This window comes from Hyaena hyaena, unplaced genomic scaffold (assembly GCF_003009895.1).
Source record: "Hyaena hyaena isolate Hyena2069 unplaced genomic scaffold, ASM300989v1 scaffold_188, whole genome shotgun sequence".
NCBI lineage: Eukaryota > Metazoa > Chordata > Mammalia > Carnivora > Hyaenidae > Hyaena > Hyaena hyaena.
In genome coordinates, this window is record NW_024080819.1 from 1,160,721 (window position 1) to 1,180,302 (window position 19,582).

Sequence of the window (19,582 nt, forward strand, 5' to 3'; positions counted from 1 at the left end):
CTCCATTTGTGAAAGTCCATGCAAAGTACATCCATTTGGAGTCATCAAAATCATATATGTGGAAGTGTTTATTTAGTTTCTACCAAGACAGAGACATGGGAGTCAGATTTATTCTTTAGTTTTAAACAATGACAGCAACAACGACAAAACAAAATGTATAAAACAATGGTTTTCAGATACTGAATGATAGGCAGCACCAGACAACAATCCCTGAGAGAGAAGAAACAAATGAGACAACTGAAAAGATGCCTTCCCATCTGCATAGCTGAAAAGGGGAAATAATTCACAACCTCCAGGAAAATATCTTCAATCACTCCTCTTTCATTTTTCACAATATGTAAAAGAATCCATTTATTTAACAAATAGGTATTGAGTCCTTAGTATATAACAGTTTTAGGCTGTCACAACTAGTAAGGAAGGCAAGCAAGAAATAAGACAACAAAGGAATAAGTAATGCAATTTCAGCTGAGAAAGAGTCTAAAGTAAAACATAAAACAGTAAATGATTCATAGGGACTGAGGACAAAGAATGTGGCTGTTTATTTTTTTAATTATTTTTTTTTTTTTAATTTTAGAGAGTGGGAGGGTCAGAGGGAAAGAGAAAGACAGAGAGAGAGAATCTAAGACAGGAACCATGTTCATTGCAGAGCCTGACTCGGGCCTTCATCCCACAACCCTGGCTGAGATCATTGACCTGAGCAGAAATCAAGAGTCAGGAGCTCAAATTACTGAGCCTCCCATGTGCCCCAGTATGTGCCTGTTTAGATGTGATAATCATGAAAGTCATTTTTAAGAGGTTATTTGAGGGGTGCCTGGGTGGCTTAGTCGGGTAAGCGTCCGACTTCGGCTCAGGTCATAATCTCGCGGTTCGTGGGTTCGGGCCCCACATGGGGCTCTGTGCTGACAGCTAGCTCAGAGCCTGGAGCCTGCTTCGGATTCTGTGTCTTCCTCTCTCTCTGACCCTCCCCTGCTCACAATGCCTCTCTCTCTCTCTCTCAGAAATAAATTTAAAAAAATTTTAAAAAGAGGTTATTTGAGCACAGAGATGAAAAGTGAGGAGTGGAGAGCTAGAGAATGAACACTCTGGATGAGGAAAACATGACACTGAAAGCCCATGAGAGGAGAATGAGACTGAGACAGAAAAGCATAGTGAGCGCAGGGAACCTGGTAGAAAATGAATCCAGAATGGTGGGCAAAAGCCAGATCATGGAGGGCCTTAAGGTCCATGGAAAAAAGCTTGGTATTTTATCTTAAGTGGATTTACTTTAAATCTAGGAATGTTTTGAGCAGGTGAGTGGTGTGATTAAATTTCAGTAAAAAACAGTTCACCCTGATTTCTGTGTGGAGAAAGGATTACTGGCCTGTGAATACAAAGAGCCAAAATAGAAGGCACTTTTATGAACAGGGCAAGACATGGTGGTGGACCAGAGTAGCGGCTGTACGTGTGGTGAGAAGCAACTGAATTCAGAATACATGTTCAAATTTATATTAAAATATATACTACATTGCAGATACTGTTCAAAGTACTTTCATGTAATGGCTCATTTGATAACACAACTATATGAAGTGGGCACTGTAAATATCTCATTTTACAGATGAGGAAACTTGGGCACAGAGGAGTTAAGTAACCTGTCAAATACGACAAGCTAAATAAGAGGTGAAGCCTGGATGTGACCAATCTCTTTACCATTACATGATGCTGTAGAACCTACAGGAACTGTCAATCTCTCACTTCAAATGCATTGTCTTTCTTATAGTTTCTCAAAGTTGTTTTTTTAATTCCCTTAGGGCCTTCATACAGGTTTGTTTTCTTTCCCTGAAATGCACCCCCTCCAGGCTTACCAGGTTTTGCTTTTCTTGTTCCTTCTCATCCTTTACACCTTCCCTCAGCTCTAATGTCACCTCATTAGGGTAAGGTTTTCATCCTAAGTAGAGTTCCCTCCTCCCACTGTTATCCTTTTTATTACAGTACTGAAATGCTGATGAATAGGGGCACATGGACCCCAATGTTCATAGCAGCACTCTCCACAATAGCTAAAACATGGAAAGGGCCTAAGTGTCCATCAACAGAAGAATGGATCAAGAAGATGTGGTTTATCTATACCATGGACTACTACATGGCAATGAGAAACAATGAAATCTGTCCATGTGTAGCAACATGGATGGACCTTGAGGGTGTTATGTTGAGCGAAATAAGTCAGGCAGAGAAGGACAAATATCATATGTTTGCACGTATAGGAGGATTAGGAGGAACTTGACGGAGAAACAAGGGGGAGAAGAAGGGGGGGAAATGGTGGGGGAAAGGGAGAGAGGCAAACCATGAGAGACTCTTGAATGCTGACAAAAACTGAGGACTGATGGATGTGGGGGGGAGGGGGGATGGGCATGGAGGAGGGCACTTGTGGGGATGAGCACTGAGTGTTATGTGGAAACTAATTTGACAATAAACTATTTGCAAAAAAAAAAAAAAGGAAGGAAGGAAGGAAAGAAGGAAGGAAGGAAGGAAGGAAGGAAGGAAGGAAGGAAGGAAGGAAGAAAATGGAAATCTGGCTTTCTGAACAGACAAGTAATGAGGAGTAGGGAGAAAAAGTATATTAAGAAACAGTTCTGGAGGGCACCTGGGGGGCTCAGTCGGTTAAGTGTTCGACTCTTGATTTCCTCTCAGGCCATGATCTCATGGTTTGTGAGTTTGAGGCCCCTATTGGGCTCTATGCTGATAGTGTGGAGACTTCTTGGGATTCTCTCTCTCTCCCTCTCTTTCTGCCTCTCCCCTGCTCATACACTCTCTCTCTCAAGAATAAACAAACAAAAAACCAAATAAATAAATAAAAAGAATCAGTTCTGTAAAACAGGTCACACATTGCTTAAATGTTCAATAAACAAATAATAGGCTAAAAGTGAAAAATAAACCAAAGAAGGGTAAGAAGTGATGAACGAGGGAGCTGGAATTTTAAAGAGATGTTCAGGGAAGTCTTCACTGAAAAGGTAACATTTTAATCAAGATATGAAGGGAGTGAGAGAATAAGGCAAGTAGTTATCGGGAGGCCGAGTGATCCAGGCAGACAAAAAAGCACGTGTAAAGCATGTAAGTGGGAATGGGATGTAAGAATGCTTTAAGGAACAGCAAGGAGACCAATATGGCTGAAGCAGACTGAAAATGAGGCAGAGCAGTAGAACAAAGATTTGGAGAGGTACTATGGAGCCAGCTGTACAAGATCCTACACAATTTTGGTCCATTTGTGTCCTCTACTCTGAGAGAGATGAGGAGCCATAGAGGTTATTCAATAGAGGAATGACGTGTTCTGACTTAAGTTTTAACAGGGTCCCTCTAGCTGCTCTGATAAGAGTAAACCAAAGTGGAGTCAGGATGGACTATGAGTCCAGATAGTAGGCGATTGCTTAATCCAGGTAAGAGATAACAGTGGCTTGGATCAGAGTGGTAGCAATGGAAAGACAATAGAGGGAGGCGGGAAGAGCAGGAGTTTGTACTGGGACATGTTAAGTTTGAAATGACTACTAATATTCAAGTGTAGACATAGGGTAGGCGATTGGCTATGTGAGTCCAGAGTTCAAGGAAGACATCCAGGCTGTGTCATAAACACACATATAGCATTTACAGTCACAAGAGACTGGATGAGATCAATGAGAGAAAGTGTATAAACAGAAAAGATGTGGATGAACCAACAAGGAAGGGAGATGCCTAAAGAGTAAAACAAAAACAGGAAAATGGGATTCCTGGAAGTCAAATGCAAGACTATTTACAGGGGAAGTTTAAGTGATCAACTGGGCCAAATGTTACTGGCTTAATATACAGCCTTTGTGCCCTCCTGGCTAGCTTCCTTTGGACAACCTTGTCTTTGTCAACTTTTTGTTTGTTTTAAAATACTAGACTAGAAAGATTAATCTGTTATCCATCTCTATCTATCTATCTATCTATCTATCTATCTATCTATCTATTGATTTAGGGTAGCCAACAAGAAGGATCAAGGATCAGAAAGATATATTATTTCTACCCATATTTACAGACACAAATCTTTACAACTATGGTAAGTTTCTTTTCACTATAGCCATAACTAGCCTTATAGATCGTTGCTCTTGTAGGAAACTAAATAGCAGAGGTTAGCATTCTAAAACCCCCATAAGGATGTTAACGACCTAGAAGTGGTTTTCTGCTACCAATCCCCCAATGCAGATAGATGTCAGAGGAAGTTAGAGTTGTAGTTTTCACAGCAGTATGGCATATTTGTACTGGAGAAGTGGACACTGCAAAATTCTGGAGTCTTTTCTATAATTCATAGACATATGTTTAGCAATAGCGATTACTTGAACTACACTTTTAGAAATCTACACATTTTTTCTGCTCCTGTATAAGAGGCATCATTAGCAATGATGCTACTGCAGGATCTAAGTCTTTAGGTGGACAATTTCAGAAGCAAAAAACCAGAAGAATATCATGTAAATACAGCTATAGATATAGATAGATATGTTTATGTATATATTCTATAACATATAATATATTATTTATAGTTACATATTTATCATATTTACTTCAGTGTGTACATATATAAACAATTGGTGATATGTATTGTCCTAAATAGATATTTTTCCATTTAGAAAAATCACAATCGAGTGATCAAATTTTATAAGACAATAACATTCTGTGAAACGAAAATCTGACTTCATATTCTTTTAGAAGACTCACCGTTTGCACTGCGGTTTGTGTTGGCAACATCAGAGTGTTAATTCAGCAAAGAAGATTAAATATTAATACAAGTGCAGGAGAGATCGTTTTCTTTATTTCTTGGATTCGGAGCTTTGTTCTGCTTTTCATTCTGAGTACATGAGGTGAGTGCATATAAAATAAAATTAAACATAATTTTAAATAAAATTAATTAAAAAGAAATGAAAATAGACATATTAGCATGTCATAATTAATACCGCATGACAAAAAATAATTTTTTCGGGCTAACTTGAAATGAGCCTTTTTGGACACATGTTAATTATCTGTAGTCTCAGTTTTATTTTTAACCACTAACTGCTGGGGCTGACTTCAATTGGCTTCATTTGTATTTTAAATAATTAGTATTTAATAATGTATTATGCATTACAGTGACATTCACAGAGAACCCAAGTTTCAATTACCTGTCACTTCAAATTACAGGCCCCCAGTAATTAGCTTCTGCCACATAATCCATAATGGAACAGACCCAAGTTAATAGAAAGTGGGAGCAAAAATATATAGCCACTTTGGCATGAGTAGATTTCAAAATTAACCAATTTGTGTACCTGTTAATATATTTCTCGGCAAAAATTAACAAGTTGTCTGGCTGACCTTTCTGAGTATTCCTCATTTGTGATAAAAGAGATAATAATGAAGATAGTACCTGCCTCATAGGGATTATTTATTCACTTATCTAGATAAAGGGATATCGTTTAGTTGTTGGGATTTCATCAGCTCTAGTACATCATATTATATTTAGAATAACAACTGAAGTCCTCATGTGACCTCTGAGACCTTTTATCCACAGTTCTCAAACCTGACCGTACAGTAGGATCAGCCAGGAAGGTTTAGGTCAGATTCTGTGAGAAGAGAGTATGGAGAGGTGGGAAGGCTGGAGAGTGGGGAGGTGCCTAGCCTGAGGATGCTTTCCAAGTGTCATTTGGCAGGTTTGAAAACCAGTGTTCTACATTATCATGTCCAAAATCCATAGCCTGCAAACTTATTAGAAAGAAATGGAAATTATCAGATTCGCACTAAACCTACTGAATCAGAAGCTGAGAGTGGGACACAATAATCTGTGTTTTAATAGACACCCCCAGAAGATCATGATATGTACAAGACGATGAGAGCCAGCGCTCCAAGATCTTGCTATTCAAAGTGTGTTTTATCTTCCAGCAACATCGGCACCACCCGGAGACATGCACAATCTCAGACCTATCCCAGACATCCCGAAGCAGAATCTGCATTTCAGCTCAATCCACAGGTGATCGGTAGGCACATTAAAGTTCCAGAAGCACTACTCTCAGACAACGGTTCTCGACCTTGGCTGCAAACGGGGAGCATTTGGAGAAGCCGTAAAAATGACAGATGCCTGGGAAGCTGAGCAGGGAGCTCTTGGTTCTTCCTTTTCAACAGAGAGCTCTAGTTCTGTCATTTTGGAATAAGCTCTCATTGTAAGAAGGGTTCTATTCCAGCTAAATGCTTAGGGCCTCATCTACCCCGTTTTCACTAGAACAGCTTCAAAGCGAATCACAATGGCTGAAGTAGTGAAACTCATCCAACCTTTGACTCTGTCTATACTCAAAGGGCTTCACAGCATCCCTAGCTCCTAAAGCAGCTTTTGATTTTCTGGGGCTGTCTTGACATTCTCACTGACGTTGTGGTATGTTCCCTGAAGCCCACACTGTGCCAGAGCCACTTAATTTGCCCTGTCCTTCTCAGCCTACCTATGGATCACATTTTGTCCCTTTTTACCCTACAGCAACAGCGCTACATAAGCCTTGGTTTCAGAGCCTCTAATAAAAATGGTTCCTTCACAAATATCATATGTTTGCACGTATAGGAGGATTAGGAGGAACTTGACGGAGGAACAAGGGGGAGAAGAAGGGCGGAAATGGTGGGGGAAAGGGAGAGAGGCAAACCATGAGAGACTCTTGAATGCTGACAAAAACTGAGGACTGATGGATGTGGGGGGGAGGGGGGATGGGCATGGAGGAGGGCACTTTGGGGATGAGCACTGAGTGTTATGTAGAAACTAATTTGACAATAAACTATTTGTAAAAAAAAAAAAAAAAAAAATGGTTCCTTCAGCTTCATTGTTAGGCTTAGATGGGATAGGTCCCTGCCTTCTCACTGTCTCACCAGGAACAAAAAGGAAAAAGACCTTTCCTTTAGTTTTCAGTGAAATGAAATTCTTGATTTCCAAGAATGATCTCTTCATGGTGTATCAGACACCACCAGATCCTAAATACCAGTTTTGGTCCTGGTAGGAGCCAGCTATGTTATGGGAGCAAACTGAATCCCATAGGAACCGAGGCTCAAGAAGCTCTTTACATAATCGATGGAGATATTGGGGCCCAAAATACTACATGTGCTGATTTTGCCTTTATCTGCTTTCTGCCACTATTGCCTGTGGTCTCACAATTCTCCAATGCACCCACAGCAGAATTAACTTGGGATCTTTCAGTGGTATTCTGTCGACACAGGGGGCTTTCCCATCCGCTTGGAGTATAAGTACAAGCTTTCCAACTCCCAAGCAAGGAACTGGCAGACGTAAGGACAGAAAGTTGGGCCAAAACATTGTTTGGGACTATGTCAATCCACTGTAAATCTACTTACAAGATGGCAGAAAACATGACTTTAAAAGAAATCCTTGGGGCGATGTTTTCAAGAAGGTCCTTATTTACCACAAAATTATCACAAACTACTTCTTGCTTGAATACAAATCTTTCTTCCTACCTCCAAACATTTATTTTCATTCTGAACTCACAGGCAATTTCTAGTTTTCAGCAAAAGTTTGTTTTGCTCCAAAATGTCTTTAATCCAGAAGGAGACAATATATATTTTTAGTGTGTTAGTATAGATGTAGGATGCTCGCAAATCATTTCTGGGAAGTTGAAAACTTTCAAACTTTTCAGGAGCAACTACTAAAACCAGAAGTATCTTGTTCTATTGTTGTAATAAAGTCTGTAATGAATTGAAGAACTTAAACAGAATAGTTCCTGGGGTATAGTTCCTGCTCAAAAACTATTTATTGAATGAATGAAAAAAATTAGTGCATAAATGAATCAATTTGTGCTTTTACATTTGTCTTCTAAACCTAAAGAAATGTCTAAGAGTTATGAAGACTTAGAGCACATTATTTTCATAATTATTTTTGCTACATTTTCTTTGAAAGTAAAAAGTTGGATATTTTCTTTCATCTCTTTTTATTTCAAAAACTCACATATTCACATACTTATATAAACATTCTCAGGATGCATGGTAAATGTAAAAGAGTAATTCACTACTGTACATGCTGTGATGTGGGCTGTATTTGCAAATGTCCTGCAATACTTTCTTGAGATCTGGGATCAAGTTAAATGGCTGCATAGAGATTTGCCCATGTCTTCCTGGAAAGCAACTTCCAGTTCTGTTCTAATGGCAAATATTTACCTCACTTGAATAGGCAAGAGTTAAAGTCACAATGTACTGACATCCAGCATAAAATAACACTGATAGTCACCCTGACAATGTAGGCTTATATAAACATAAGGTTCACCTGTATCTTTCTAAACATTCATTTGTGTGATATTCTAGAAATCCCAATGGTTCATATAATTGTCATCTGCTAAATCGTTCAGCTACTACCTTAGGTGCAGACAATTGTGGATGGAATATTCCTGGAACAGAATGGTAAGAAACAGGGAGAGAAACAACTTCACTTCTCTCTCTTCTTTTCTTTTCTTTTCTTTTTTCTTTTTCCTCTCCTCTCCTCTCCTTTCCTCTCCTTTCCTTTCCTTTCCTTTCCTCCTCAACTTCTGAAGCCACTGGTTAATAGAATTGCTCAATGAATAAAACCTAACTCCTTGATGGCATGTGTGGCAAGGAGGTAAGGGGTTTCTGTCTTCACTTCAGTATGGTGTTACTAACATCATCCTACTGACCTTAATTTCAAAAAGCACCCCCTCTACCTAAGGAGTAACAACCAAATGCATTAATGAGCTCGAGAGTCAGACTTTCTGACTGGTATACATCCTAGCTCATGCAATAAGTGACTTGGGACTGTAACCTCCCTGTGCCTCTGTTTCTCCATCAGTAAATAAGAATGACAGTAAAATTGATGTGACTATTAAGGGAGGTGGTTAGCCATTCATTTAACAAATATTTATTGAGTGCCCACTGCATGCCAGGCACTATTGCAGGTGTTTGAAACATAGTGATGATCAAGACAGAAAAGAAAGTCTCCCTGTGCTCACAGAGCTTATGTTCTTATGAGAAGAAACAGATGGAAACACACTTAAGAGAGTGACTGACACCCAATAAATAGTACCTTCTGCACTTAGTTATTGAACAGTCTTTGGGGCCATGTGCATTAAAAATAGTAACCTCAAGCAAATATTCTCTTGAACATTTTGTTATTTATGCTTTTCTGTATTTTTCCAACCCATTCACAATGAGCACTGATTACCTAGGTAGTAAATCAACAACAACAAAAGAACAATGACATAATTTAACAAATACCTCATGGTGTCTACTGGAGAGAGTTAGAATTCCGGTAATGATTCCATGGATGTTCAATGCCCAGGTTCTTAGCAGCCCAGATTTACTTTCCGGCCCATTCATTCTGTTACTTCAGCATCTGTCATCCTTTGGTCTAGTCTCTATCCTGAATCTTTTCCTGTGTGGATGCACAAGACTCTTATTTTTGTGTTCTCAAACCTGCATTTAATTTAAAAAAAAAACACTCCAAGTTTTTTTTGTCCTTACACAACCAGAAACTCCCAAGCAACCAAGTGTCCTATTGCTAGTGAGCTTCAACTATATCTTGCTTTTTCAGGGAATCGTCTTCTCTTTTTAGTCTGAATGCTTTGTCATATTTCTCTTTTCCCTAACTGTGGATGCTAAATGCTGTAACTAATAACTTTCTTTTTTCTACCATTCATCATTAGGGCCTCACTAATTCCAATGCCTGCTTGTTAATGACATGTTTTGGCTCTGCCTAATTTAATACAACCTTTAAAATCCCAGCAAATGGTCTTTCTTTACTAAATCCTTTTCCAAAAACATGATATTTTTGTGTTACCCTCATTCTTCAGAAAGTTTGCTGGGTTCTCTTTTTTCTTGCTTCTGATTTCATTTTTAAATTCCCAAATTACACTTTGCCCTACATATCCTTATACAAAATAAAAGTATCTGTTAATTTATATCATATCTGAATGAGAAAAGAATGCAAAGTTAAAAGTCTAAAGTATTGCCACATAGTAAGTATTGAAGATACTACTTATAAGAAAACCTATGTAATACAGATGCTCCTAAATTTAGTTTTAAAAAAATTGCACTTCGTTTTAGTGCTAAAACAATATTCCTAAGACCACATGGTACTTGAAAATATATATATATATATGTGTATATATATATATATATATAAATTTTAGCAGAAACCTTTCCGCAAACATTCTGGGCACACTGGCCTGTTTCATAAATCCAACTTACATGTCACTGTGCCCCCAGCAAGTCTGGTACCAAGCATACGATGCCAGAGCAAATCACACCATCTGTATGTGACCAAATAGGATTGCAGCTGATCTATCCCTATCTCTCCCCAGTGAGGATAAGGCTCATCCTTTGCTTCTGAAAAGGTCAGTTAAGCCTTAACAAAACTCTCCTGAAGACTTGAGAACACATAAAGAATTCTCACATAGTCAAGAAACAAAACTGTGTACTTTATTGGACTACTTCCAGAGTTTATGCACTCCTCCACTGATTTCTACTACAAGTTTCCTCTTAATTTCAGTACATCTTCCACCAGATTGCTGAAACCAAATTCTGTCTTCAAAAGAGGAAGAAGTCCTTCTGCAAATAATTTTCCACTCCTTGGAATCAAGACCCCAGAGAAAAGAAACGATATTTCTTAAAGTAAAAGTTTGCTCTAAAAATAGAACATTTTACAGAAGAAGAAAATAACATCAATTATTTAATGCAGAGCAGCTCAGCTCCTCCTCTTTACCAATTCATTCCAAAGTAGGAGCTTGTCCTTGAACTCAGAGAACTCAAAAACCCACTGGAATCGGTCCTCCAAAACCGAAGGGAGAAAAAAGTCTTCTCTGAGAGACAAAGGCATGTTTCTATCCAGAGAAACAAAATGGGCTGGCAGCTTTAAAATAATCTCCTGTCCCTATTCTTCCCACTTTCCCCATATTTAGCCATAAAACTTCAAAAATACTGGGGTATAGTCTCAGAGAAAGTTGTTATGCACATTTATAACTTGACTCCTACTCTCTTCTTCACTCCTAACTATAAGACAAGCATTGAAAACCAAACCTGATTGTGATTTCAAGCTAAGGAGTATCATTCTTTATTTCGGAAATCCAAGGCAGAGAACACAACCTCAGGACCAACCAGTTGCCGTGTGACAATTTTTATGCACAGCCGAGGCAAAAAAGTGACTGGCAGTTGCAACAATCAAATGGTTAGTGTTTAGTGGTTCTAAGAAAGGAACTAAGGCTATAACCTCATAAAAGCACATAATAAGATGCTATAGAAGAAACTCGAATGAACGTATAGGTTTCCAGACTGTAATGTAGCATGCCTATGATTGATATGAACTGGGTTACTTACATAATTTCCCTAAAGAAATACATCTAAAACACTCTGTCAGTCAGAAATCCAGTAGGAAACATGATACAATCAAATTGGATAAGGTATAGACAGTTTAACAAAGTGACTATTTATAAGGGTGGGCAGCTTAAGGAAATCACAATTTATAGTACAATACCCCAGGGCAAATAATATTCAGAAGGTCTTGCTACTCTAGTCCTGAAGGGTCAAATGAGAGAATAGCGGGGAACCAGGGGGCAGAGAGCAGTATGTGGAGATGGAGACTTATAGAAGCTAATGACTTTATTGTAGGGATAGAAGCAACCTATGGCAATCCACAGGGTTTAGAAGAAGCCAAGAGGAAACACACACCGAGATCACCCTTCTGTTTCCCTCTGATCTCCTAACATTGTTCCTCATGGCTGAGCCCAATGGGAGCAGTTTGGAGAGTCAAACTCATAGGGCACAAAGCAAGAAAAAAAGGATGGAAAGTGGGAGGGGCAAACCTCTGTCCTACTAAGTCAGATAGCATTTCTAGTCTTCCACTCCTGCCTTGTGCACACCTAGTACAAGGGGAATCTGACTTTTTATTAGAGACTGAACAGGAAGCAAAACTGATATAATAAAAAGAAATAATAAAACTTAAATTTAATGATTGGTTTACTTAAGATATCTATCAATTTCTCCATTCTTCTTAAGCATATAATACCTAGAACAGGGCTTTTTGTCTGGTTTTGTTTTGTTTTACCAAAGCATTTTGCTATGCATATAAAATTAGATTTTATTTTGTAGGTCATAAGTTTTGAAGAATTTTGAGCTGGAGAATGCCAAGCTCTGATTTACATATTTGAAAGAATATAGCAGTTTAGAAGATGATTTTGAAAGTGATGCATCTAGAGATAGTAATACTGTATAAGATACTGAGGACAGTTGGAGCAAAGAGAAGGCAATGGGTATGAGGAACTTTCAGAGGTAACATTAATAGAACTCAGTCCTTGACTGAATATGAGCATTAGATTATGAGTGCAGAGTGACTCTTAGACTCTTAATTTAAAACAACAACAACAACATGCACATGGTTAGTGGGAGTTGTGGGTACTGGTTCCATATGGGACATGTAGACATTATTGTATCTACAAAATCCACCCAACTGGATACATAACCCATCACACAAAAGAAAGAGATACGGAATTTACCATAATGTAGGAAGTAGTTAAGACCGTGGTTATGAGTAGAATTGGGTAAAGATAGAAGGCAGAGCAAAGAGATGGTCATGAATGGAGGCTTTGGCAACAGCATTTTGAGAAATCATACCTCTTACTGTTTTAGTGCCATTGCTAATCTTTCCCATAACTGTAAGCTCTGTAAAGGACAGAGACTTGGCCTGTCTTTTTTGTCCCCAATATCTAGCGTAGTGCCTGGCATATGGTAAGGGCTGGCTACATATTTTTGAATGATCGTTGGGTTCAATTTGGCTAATGGGCAAGGGAGGGGTGATCTGATTTAGGGACTGGAGTTATTCACAGATCAGTTCAATCCCAACGATTCTCCCACCTCTGCCTCTTCTAGGGCTTCCCCTCTGAACTTCCCCACTGAAGTTCCTTTTCACGAAAGACTGTTACTGAGAAGTTATAACATATCTTCTTTGCTTCTATTTCTCAGTTTTTGAATCTGCCATCAGAATGACTTATTGAATGATGTAGTTTTTAATTCCTGTCTTTCAGATTTTGTTTTAGGTCTATCCTTTAAGAAATGAATATTTTTAATCATGCTGCTTTATTCAGTTTTTTTTCTATACAGAAAGATTGTCTCATGTTTTTTCTTGTAAAACCAGACATCCATTCAAAATTTGGATAGTAATCATCACCAGCCTGGTAGGATACACGCTTGTAAACATGGATAGATAATGTACTAAAAATCTTCAAGTACTTGAATCTTAAGTACTGTGTATCTTAAAGCAGTGGTCTCCAAACCAGGGCTGCTTACCCCAAGACTTCCCAAGAGGCACATGGGCACATAAAGGGAAGCGATTTCCAGAACATCAGTTTTTATGTGGCCTCTTTCCTGAACTTCATCTGCCTAAGAAGGTGTCTGTGGTGGAGGCTGTTGGTTCTACTTTTTCATCTCCTTGACCTGTTCTCATAAACTTTAGAATGCATCAGAATCACCTGGTGTGTTTGTGAAATCCTAGGTTGCTCTCCTCCCATTACCAAAATTTCTAATTCAGTAGGGTAGGGCCCGAGGATTTGCATTTCTTACAAGTTTCTAGGTGGTACTAAAGGTCTTGTTTCAAGGACAAACTTTGAGAATCAAAGACTTCAGACAATTAGCCTTTTCCCACTTTATAGAAGATAACCACCACATCAACACAATTCTAACTCATCTGGAGTCTTAGGATGCATTTCCACAGAATGTAAAAACTATGAGCAAACAGAAAGTCAAATAGAAATAAATTATTTTGATGATAGTGTACAAATCAAATCATATTTAAGTTGGGTGCTTTCAAAAAAATAATAATAAATAAACAAGAGGGGCACCTGGGTGGCTCAGTTGGTTGAGCATCCGACTTTGACCCAGATCATGATCTCATGGTCCATGGGATTGAGCCCTGAGTCAGGCTCTGTGCTGGCAGCTCAGAGCCTGGAGCCTGATCCAGATTCTGTGTTTCCCACTCTCTCTAACCTCCCTCACTCAAGCTCTGTCTCTTTCTCAAAAATAAATAAACATCAAAAAAAAGAAAAGAAAAGGAAAGGAAAAGAAAGACTTCACTGAGATGTCAGCTGAAGGGCAATGAGCAATTGAAAATAAATTCTACAGACCAGTATGGGATTTTTGGCATATAATTCAGAAAGAGGTAAAAAAAAAAAAAAATACTGAGTAGCATTGCATAATAAAATTATGATTTCTATCATTTCCTTGTAGATGAACAAGTTTCTCAGTGTTTAAATCTATAAAAAAGAAAATAGGAATAGAATTGATGCTAAGCCATGCCACATTCCAGTTTTTAATATTTACTCACAGAAATGTGAATTGGGAAAAACAGCTTTAATCATATCATTGAGATATATTTCTAATCAAATTTTACAATTTGTACAATTATCTTTTAAGTTTTGTAAGAGTATAATATTGTTCTGATCAATTGTATATAAGAAAATTATAATGATAATACAGGAGAAAATTTTAAACTTTTATACCTTTATGTTCACAAGAAAAATTAATTGTTGTATTTTAAATATAAATTTTGATGTATATATGTTTGATAGCTAAGTCAGTAGAAGATTTCCAAGCACATAAATATATATTTGGATGAAATTCCATGGAGGAAACTAAATTAAGAAAACAAGTCCAAAAACAAGAAAAGAAAAATATGAAATGCCTGACTGTTGAAAGCATTCTTCAAGCAGTTTTAAATGGATATTTGTAGGTATGAAACCACTATGGTATTAAGATTCCACTGAATATCTTTAAAAGAGTAATGTTACTTGTTTATTGTAGAATGGCAATATTTAAAATATGCCAAATATAACATCCTTTACAACTATTTGACTTTATGATGAAAAATGTTTTTGTTGACAACTTAAAATATGATGGGCATGTAAGTTTTAAAATTTTATTTAAGAGTGAACACTATCAAAAACATTTGACGTCCTATTTTAAGGCAGTAAACTTTACTCTTCAACAGGGATCATTTGATAGGCTCAGACAGGACTCTGAATTAAATTTTAACTAAAACTCAAGCTTGGCTTATTCTGTGAACACCTCAACAAAAACCGTTTTTGTTCTTGTTTGGCATTTGTGCTTTCTTGTCCAGCTGGGATCCAAACATACAGAAATGAGTAATAATGGGAAAAAGATTATACAATCTTGAATGACTCACTCAAAAACCTTTATAAACTTTCTATTTAGACTGTTCAAAAAATTTTTTAATGTTTATTTATTTTTGAGAGAGAGAGAGAGACAGAGAGAGGGAGAGAACGAGCAAGGGAGGGACAGAGAGAGGGAGACACAGAGTCTGAAGCAGGCTCTAGGCTCTGAGCTGTCAGCACAGAACCTGACGTGGGGCTTGAACCAATGAGATTCTCATAACCATGAGATTATGACCTGAGCTGAAGTTGAAAGCCCAACCAACTGAGCCACCCATGCATCCCTAGACTTGTTTTAGAACAGAATCGTTTTGGCGAATTCTGGTTTGTTTACCAAAAGGAAATTGCAGCACACAAAAAAAAAAAAAAAAAAAAAAAGGACGCCCAAATATCAGTACAAAACATTGCTGTGGGCATGTTTCTTAAAAGCTGATTTTGCTGCATTTATATTAGGAAATAAAAAGAAACACATTAAAAAACATTGACATCATTGAGTCTTTAGCTACTTGATAATGACGTCTTTGCTTTTTTCTAAAATATATGCTCTCTTGTAGATTGTTTTCTTGGGAGATATTCATGCTTAGGTTATGCATAAAATCTACTCTGAACCTATTACATTTTTTTTCTATTTCCAAACTCCATAATTTTATTTTACATGATATATGACTTCTGGACAATTAGCTCAAGGCTAACCCAGTTCTTATTTCCTGTACTGTAGTGAAAATTCACTTAAGATCAGCAAAGGTCTACTTTGTACCACACCAAAATGATATATCCCCTCCTTATACAATCTCTCACTTCTCCATTTCAGCGACTCTGGACGACTACCTCTTCTTAATAGCCCCCAGTGGTAGGGGCACATTCTTCCTCCTGATATGTAACCTAGCCTTTAGAAACAGAAAACCACCTCTAGCCGACTTTGACTGGTACAAATATTGTTAAACTTCTGTACCAGTATTCTGGGTTATTAAACATCCCATGGACTCCATTATTTGCACCTAGATCAATACAAATATACTTGATGGGCTTATAAACATCTAATAAGAGTGTACATGCATAAGTAATGCAAATTCATATCTACTCCCCTAGGTAATTTCTGTTTAAAGTTCTGGTTGCAAGATATGACACCGGATTGTGCTTTATAAGGACAAGCTCAGCAAGGCAAAGAAGAGATTCTATTCATGTCCAAATTCCCATGTATTTTCGACATTCCAAGAAAGAGACCTCAAAACAATTTTCAACTCACCTTTGTCCTTTCTGATATCTTCGATACAACTGCAGAACATATTGTGGATTTTTTTCTTCCAAATTATCCATAAATATATCAAATAGAATGGGCTGTAATATAATCCCCATGGGATGTACCCAGTATAAAAAACGTTATGTGGGCAGTCCTGTCTAGCTCACTCACTGCTAAAACTCCAGGGCCCAGGACAGTGCCTGACACATAGAAAGTACTTGATAGTGAATGAATGAAAAATGAAGAAATGGATGGATGTCTGGGTGGATAGAAACTTGATGCTTTTGAAATCTTCTGATCACATCTTAGATAGGATCTTCTAGCCAGTAATTTAACCTCCTAAACATATAACAATTGGAACATAATATTTTACATTTTTATTGAGAATATCATGCAGGCTCTGGAGATGACCTGCATTCGCTACAAACTAATTATGGGCCTTTGGACAAAGGACTTGAGTTTTCTATGCCCGACCCTCTCATTCAACAGACAGGAACAATGCTGCTCTCACAGGCTTGCTGGGAGATGATGCACTTGGCCTGGTTCATAGGAAGCATTCTGTAAACAGGAGATATCACCTTTCCTATTGCATGCATCTTTCATATTTGAGATTAATGCCTAACTATGTAGATGTAAACATGATCAGAATTACTATCTCAATTTTCACAGGTATATATATAATCACTTCTCTGCTACCCACAAAATCAGTTCATCCAAGCCAGCAGCTTGAACTTTGTGATGGAACTAGGGTGTAAAAATGTTGGTTCACCTCACCATTTAAGGTTGTAAATAACCAGACCAGTCACGATATAGTAAGAGAAGGATTTTAGGTTTCTTTGGCGAAACAAAAGCAGGTATAAAAAGTTACAAAGATTTTAGGTTTTCATTCACACACACACAAAAAAAAAACCCAATAACAGCCATTCACATTTTACACTATACATGTTATAATATAAATACAGGAACGTATTGTGTGCATTGAAATAAAAGAGAAAAATTAAAACCTAACAGGTCAACACAGTGTCGTTCTGTGCTCCGGAACCCCTAAAGGTGGATTACACTTAGTGATGCAACCAAGGAACCTTATTTAAAGACACGGAGGATGATGGCAGCTACTGGTGTTCCTTCCAAGCCAAAGGAGGGTTTGCGAAAAAAAATCCATGTTGGGTCTGCTCGGTTTGCATTTTACTTGTTGTCTACTCTTCCCAAGGCGGATTTAACTGAAATCAGGGAATGGCTCTTAAATATCTTCTTTCCACTACAGGCTTTTCTTTAGACATTAAATTAAGTGGATAATGATTCAAATTCATCTTCAGCAGTCACTTTATTCAAATAAAGGGCAGAAAACACAGTGGGAAGAAGCAGGGAGAAATGTCAACAGGTATGCTCCACCTAACAAGAAGAAATGCCCACGCTCTCTCTGTAGCTCCTTGCTTAGAAGGGGCAAACTCCATTGGCCGTAAGCTATACATTTTTCACTCTTTTCAATAACAAACACTGGATGCATTCTACTCATCACATTATTTAATCAGGGACAAAATACCTAGATTATATGGCCCCAAACTGTGTGAGGGAAGCATAAAGGTTAACACTGAAAAATAACTAGCACACTAAGGTCAATTTTCAGGTTTGGGGGAAAATAACGTCCAAATAAATTAAATCAGTATGGCTTACTTCATTTATTTATGTATGCTTCACAGCTGCAGCATTCATACATGAACATTCAAAACTTTATAAAAGATTAAAATGGTTATATATACAAAATTTCTTTCTTTGAACGTGTGTTGTTGTTTTAACAATCCCCCCTCCCCCCCGAACCCTTAGGTCTGTATCCATTTGAAATGAGTTGATCCGTAACCTTGCAAGTTAGTGTTATGAAAGCCATTAAAAAGGAGACCTGGTTGAGTTAATAATTAGCACTTTGACCCCTAAAAAATGCGCCTGGTCCTAGAAAAGTCCTCCATTCAGGCCTTTCTTGTAAGTGAAGAAAAAGGAATGCAGCAAAGAGGAGTTCCACGGGGCAGTCCCTAGTTCCGTCGGGATCCTGTTAGCTGGGCCTTGGCATCACACAGAAGCAAACTGCACTCCGGGGTGACATGGTGCAGTGACCTATAAGACCTTGTGTTTGATCGCTGTCTAGGAAAAGCCGTCCTCAGTCTTGCTGACAAAGAGCAAATGAAACCATTTCCAGCCTAAACAAACTACAAAAAGCAGCCAAACCAATGATTAAAGACCTCTGAGGCTCCATAATCATCATTAAATATGCCCAAACTCAGTGTGACTTTTTTATTTTATATACAGGATTAAAATCAACATTAAATCATCTTATTTACATTGCCATTGGTGCTGAAATTGAGCTTTTTAAATAGTATGGTATGCTGGTATACATTATAAAATGGTCTGCACTGGAGGCAGAGAGAAAACTAAAGAAATTAGATAGGCTGGAAACGGTTACTTTCTGCCCTCACTTTCTTTCATGTTGTTAGCTTTCTTTTTGAATGCCAATACTTTCATTTAAAATGTTTTGGGAGCGCAGCAACCCCAACCGACTGGACAGTGGTCCAAAAATCCAAACCAACTGATAATACTTCTCGAGGTGATAGGAAAGGCACAGGAAGTTAGGACTTTGGCTGAAAAGATGAAAACACATGTTCGCCATTTTAGGGATCAGCGCCTGGACTCCTGCCACCTCCGGCTCCAACGGTGATCATGTTTTGATGTATTTACTGAATTGTCCTTTGCTGATGAGGAATTTTTAAAGTATTTCTTAGAGTAAGTCCTTTGGTATGCAGATGCTACATGGAAGGAAAGAAAGAAAGAAAGAAAACACAACAATATTACTTGCTCCATACCCTAAACTATCAATACCATAGCCGTAAAATGAGGGTGTCTAGTGGTTGTTATAGCACGGTTGTCCATTCTTTCTAAAGGACCACTTACGGTTCATGCAGGTAATTTTAGGCATAGCCCATCTTCCGTTTCCTAGGCAACGGATAGTTGGAAGGTGGCGCTGAATGAAACCATCTTTGCAGTGATATCTAATCAGGGAGTTGATTTCATAACGAGGTTTCATCTTTCCAAAGGTCTTGGCATTTTCTACAACAGGGGGCTGGCCGCAAGCAACTGAAGAAAAGTAAATTGGGTTATTGTCACATAATCTAAATATTTCTATTAGTATGAA

At 38.0% G+C, this 19,582-nt stretch overlaps 1 protein-coding gene across 1 annotated transcript in view; it reads right to left on the reverse strand.

Moving 5' to 3' along the window:
- Positions 1-17,214: 17,214 nt before the first annotated feature.
- Positions 17,215-19,582, reverse strand: part of VCAN (versican) — a 114,314-nt gene continuing 111,946 nt past the window's right edge. The window contains exons 14-15 of the mRNA XM_039241042.1: positions 19,342-19,524; positions 17,215-19,196 (exon numbers count right to left, since the gene is read on the reverse strand). Coding sequence (XP_039096973.1) covers positions 19,069-19,196; positions 19,342-19,524 — 311 coding nt within the window. The 3' untranslated portion in view covers positions 17,215-19,068. The remainder of the gene's footprint in view (positions 19,197-19,341; positions 19,525-19,582) is intronic.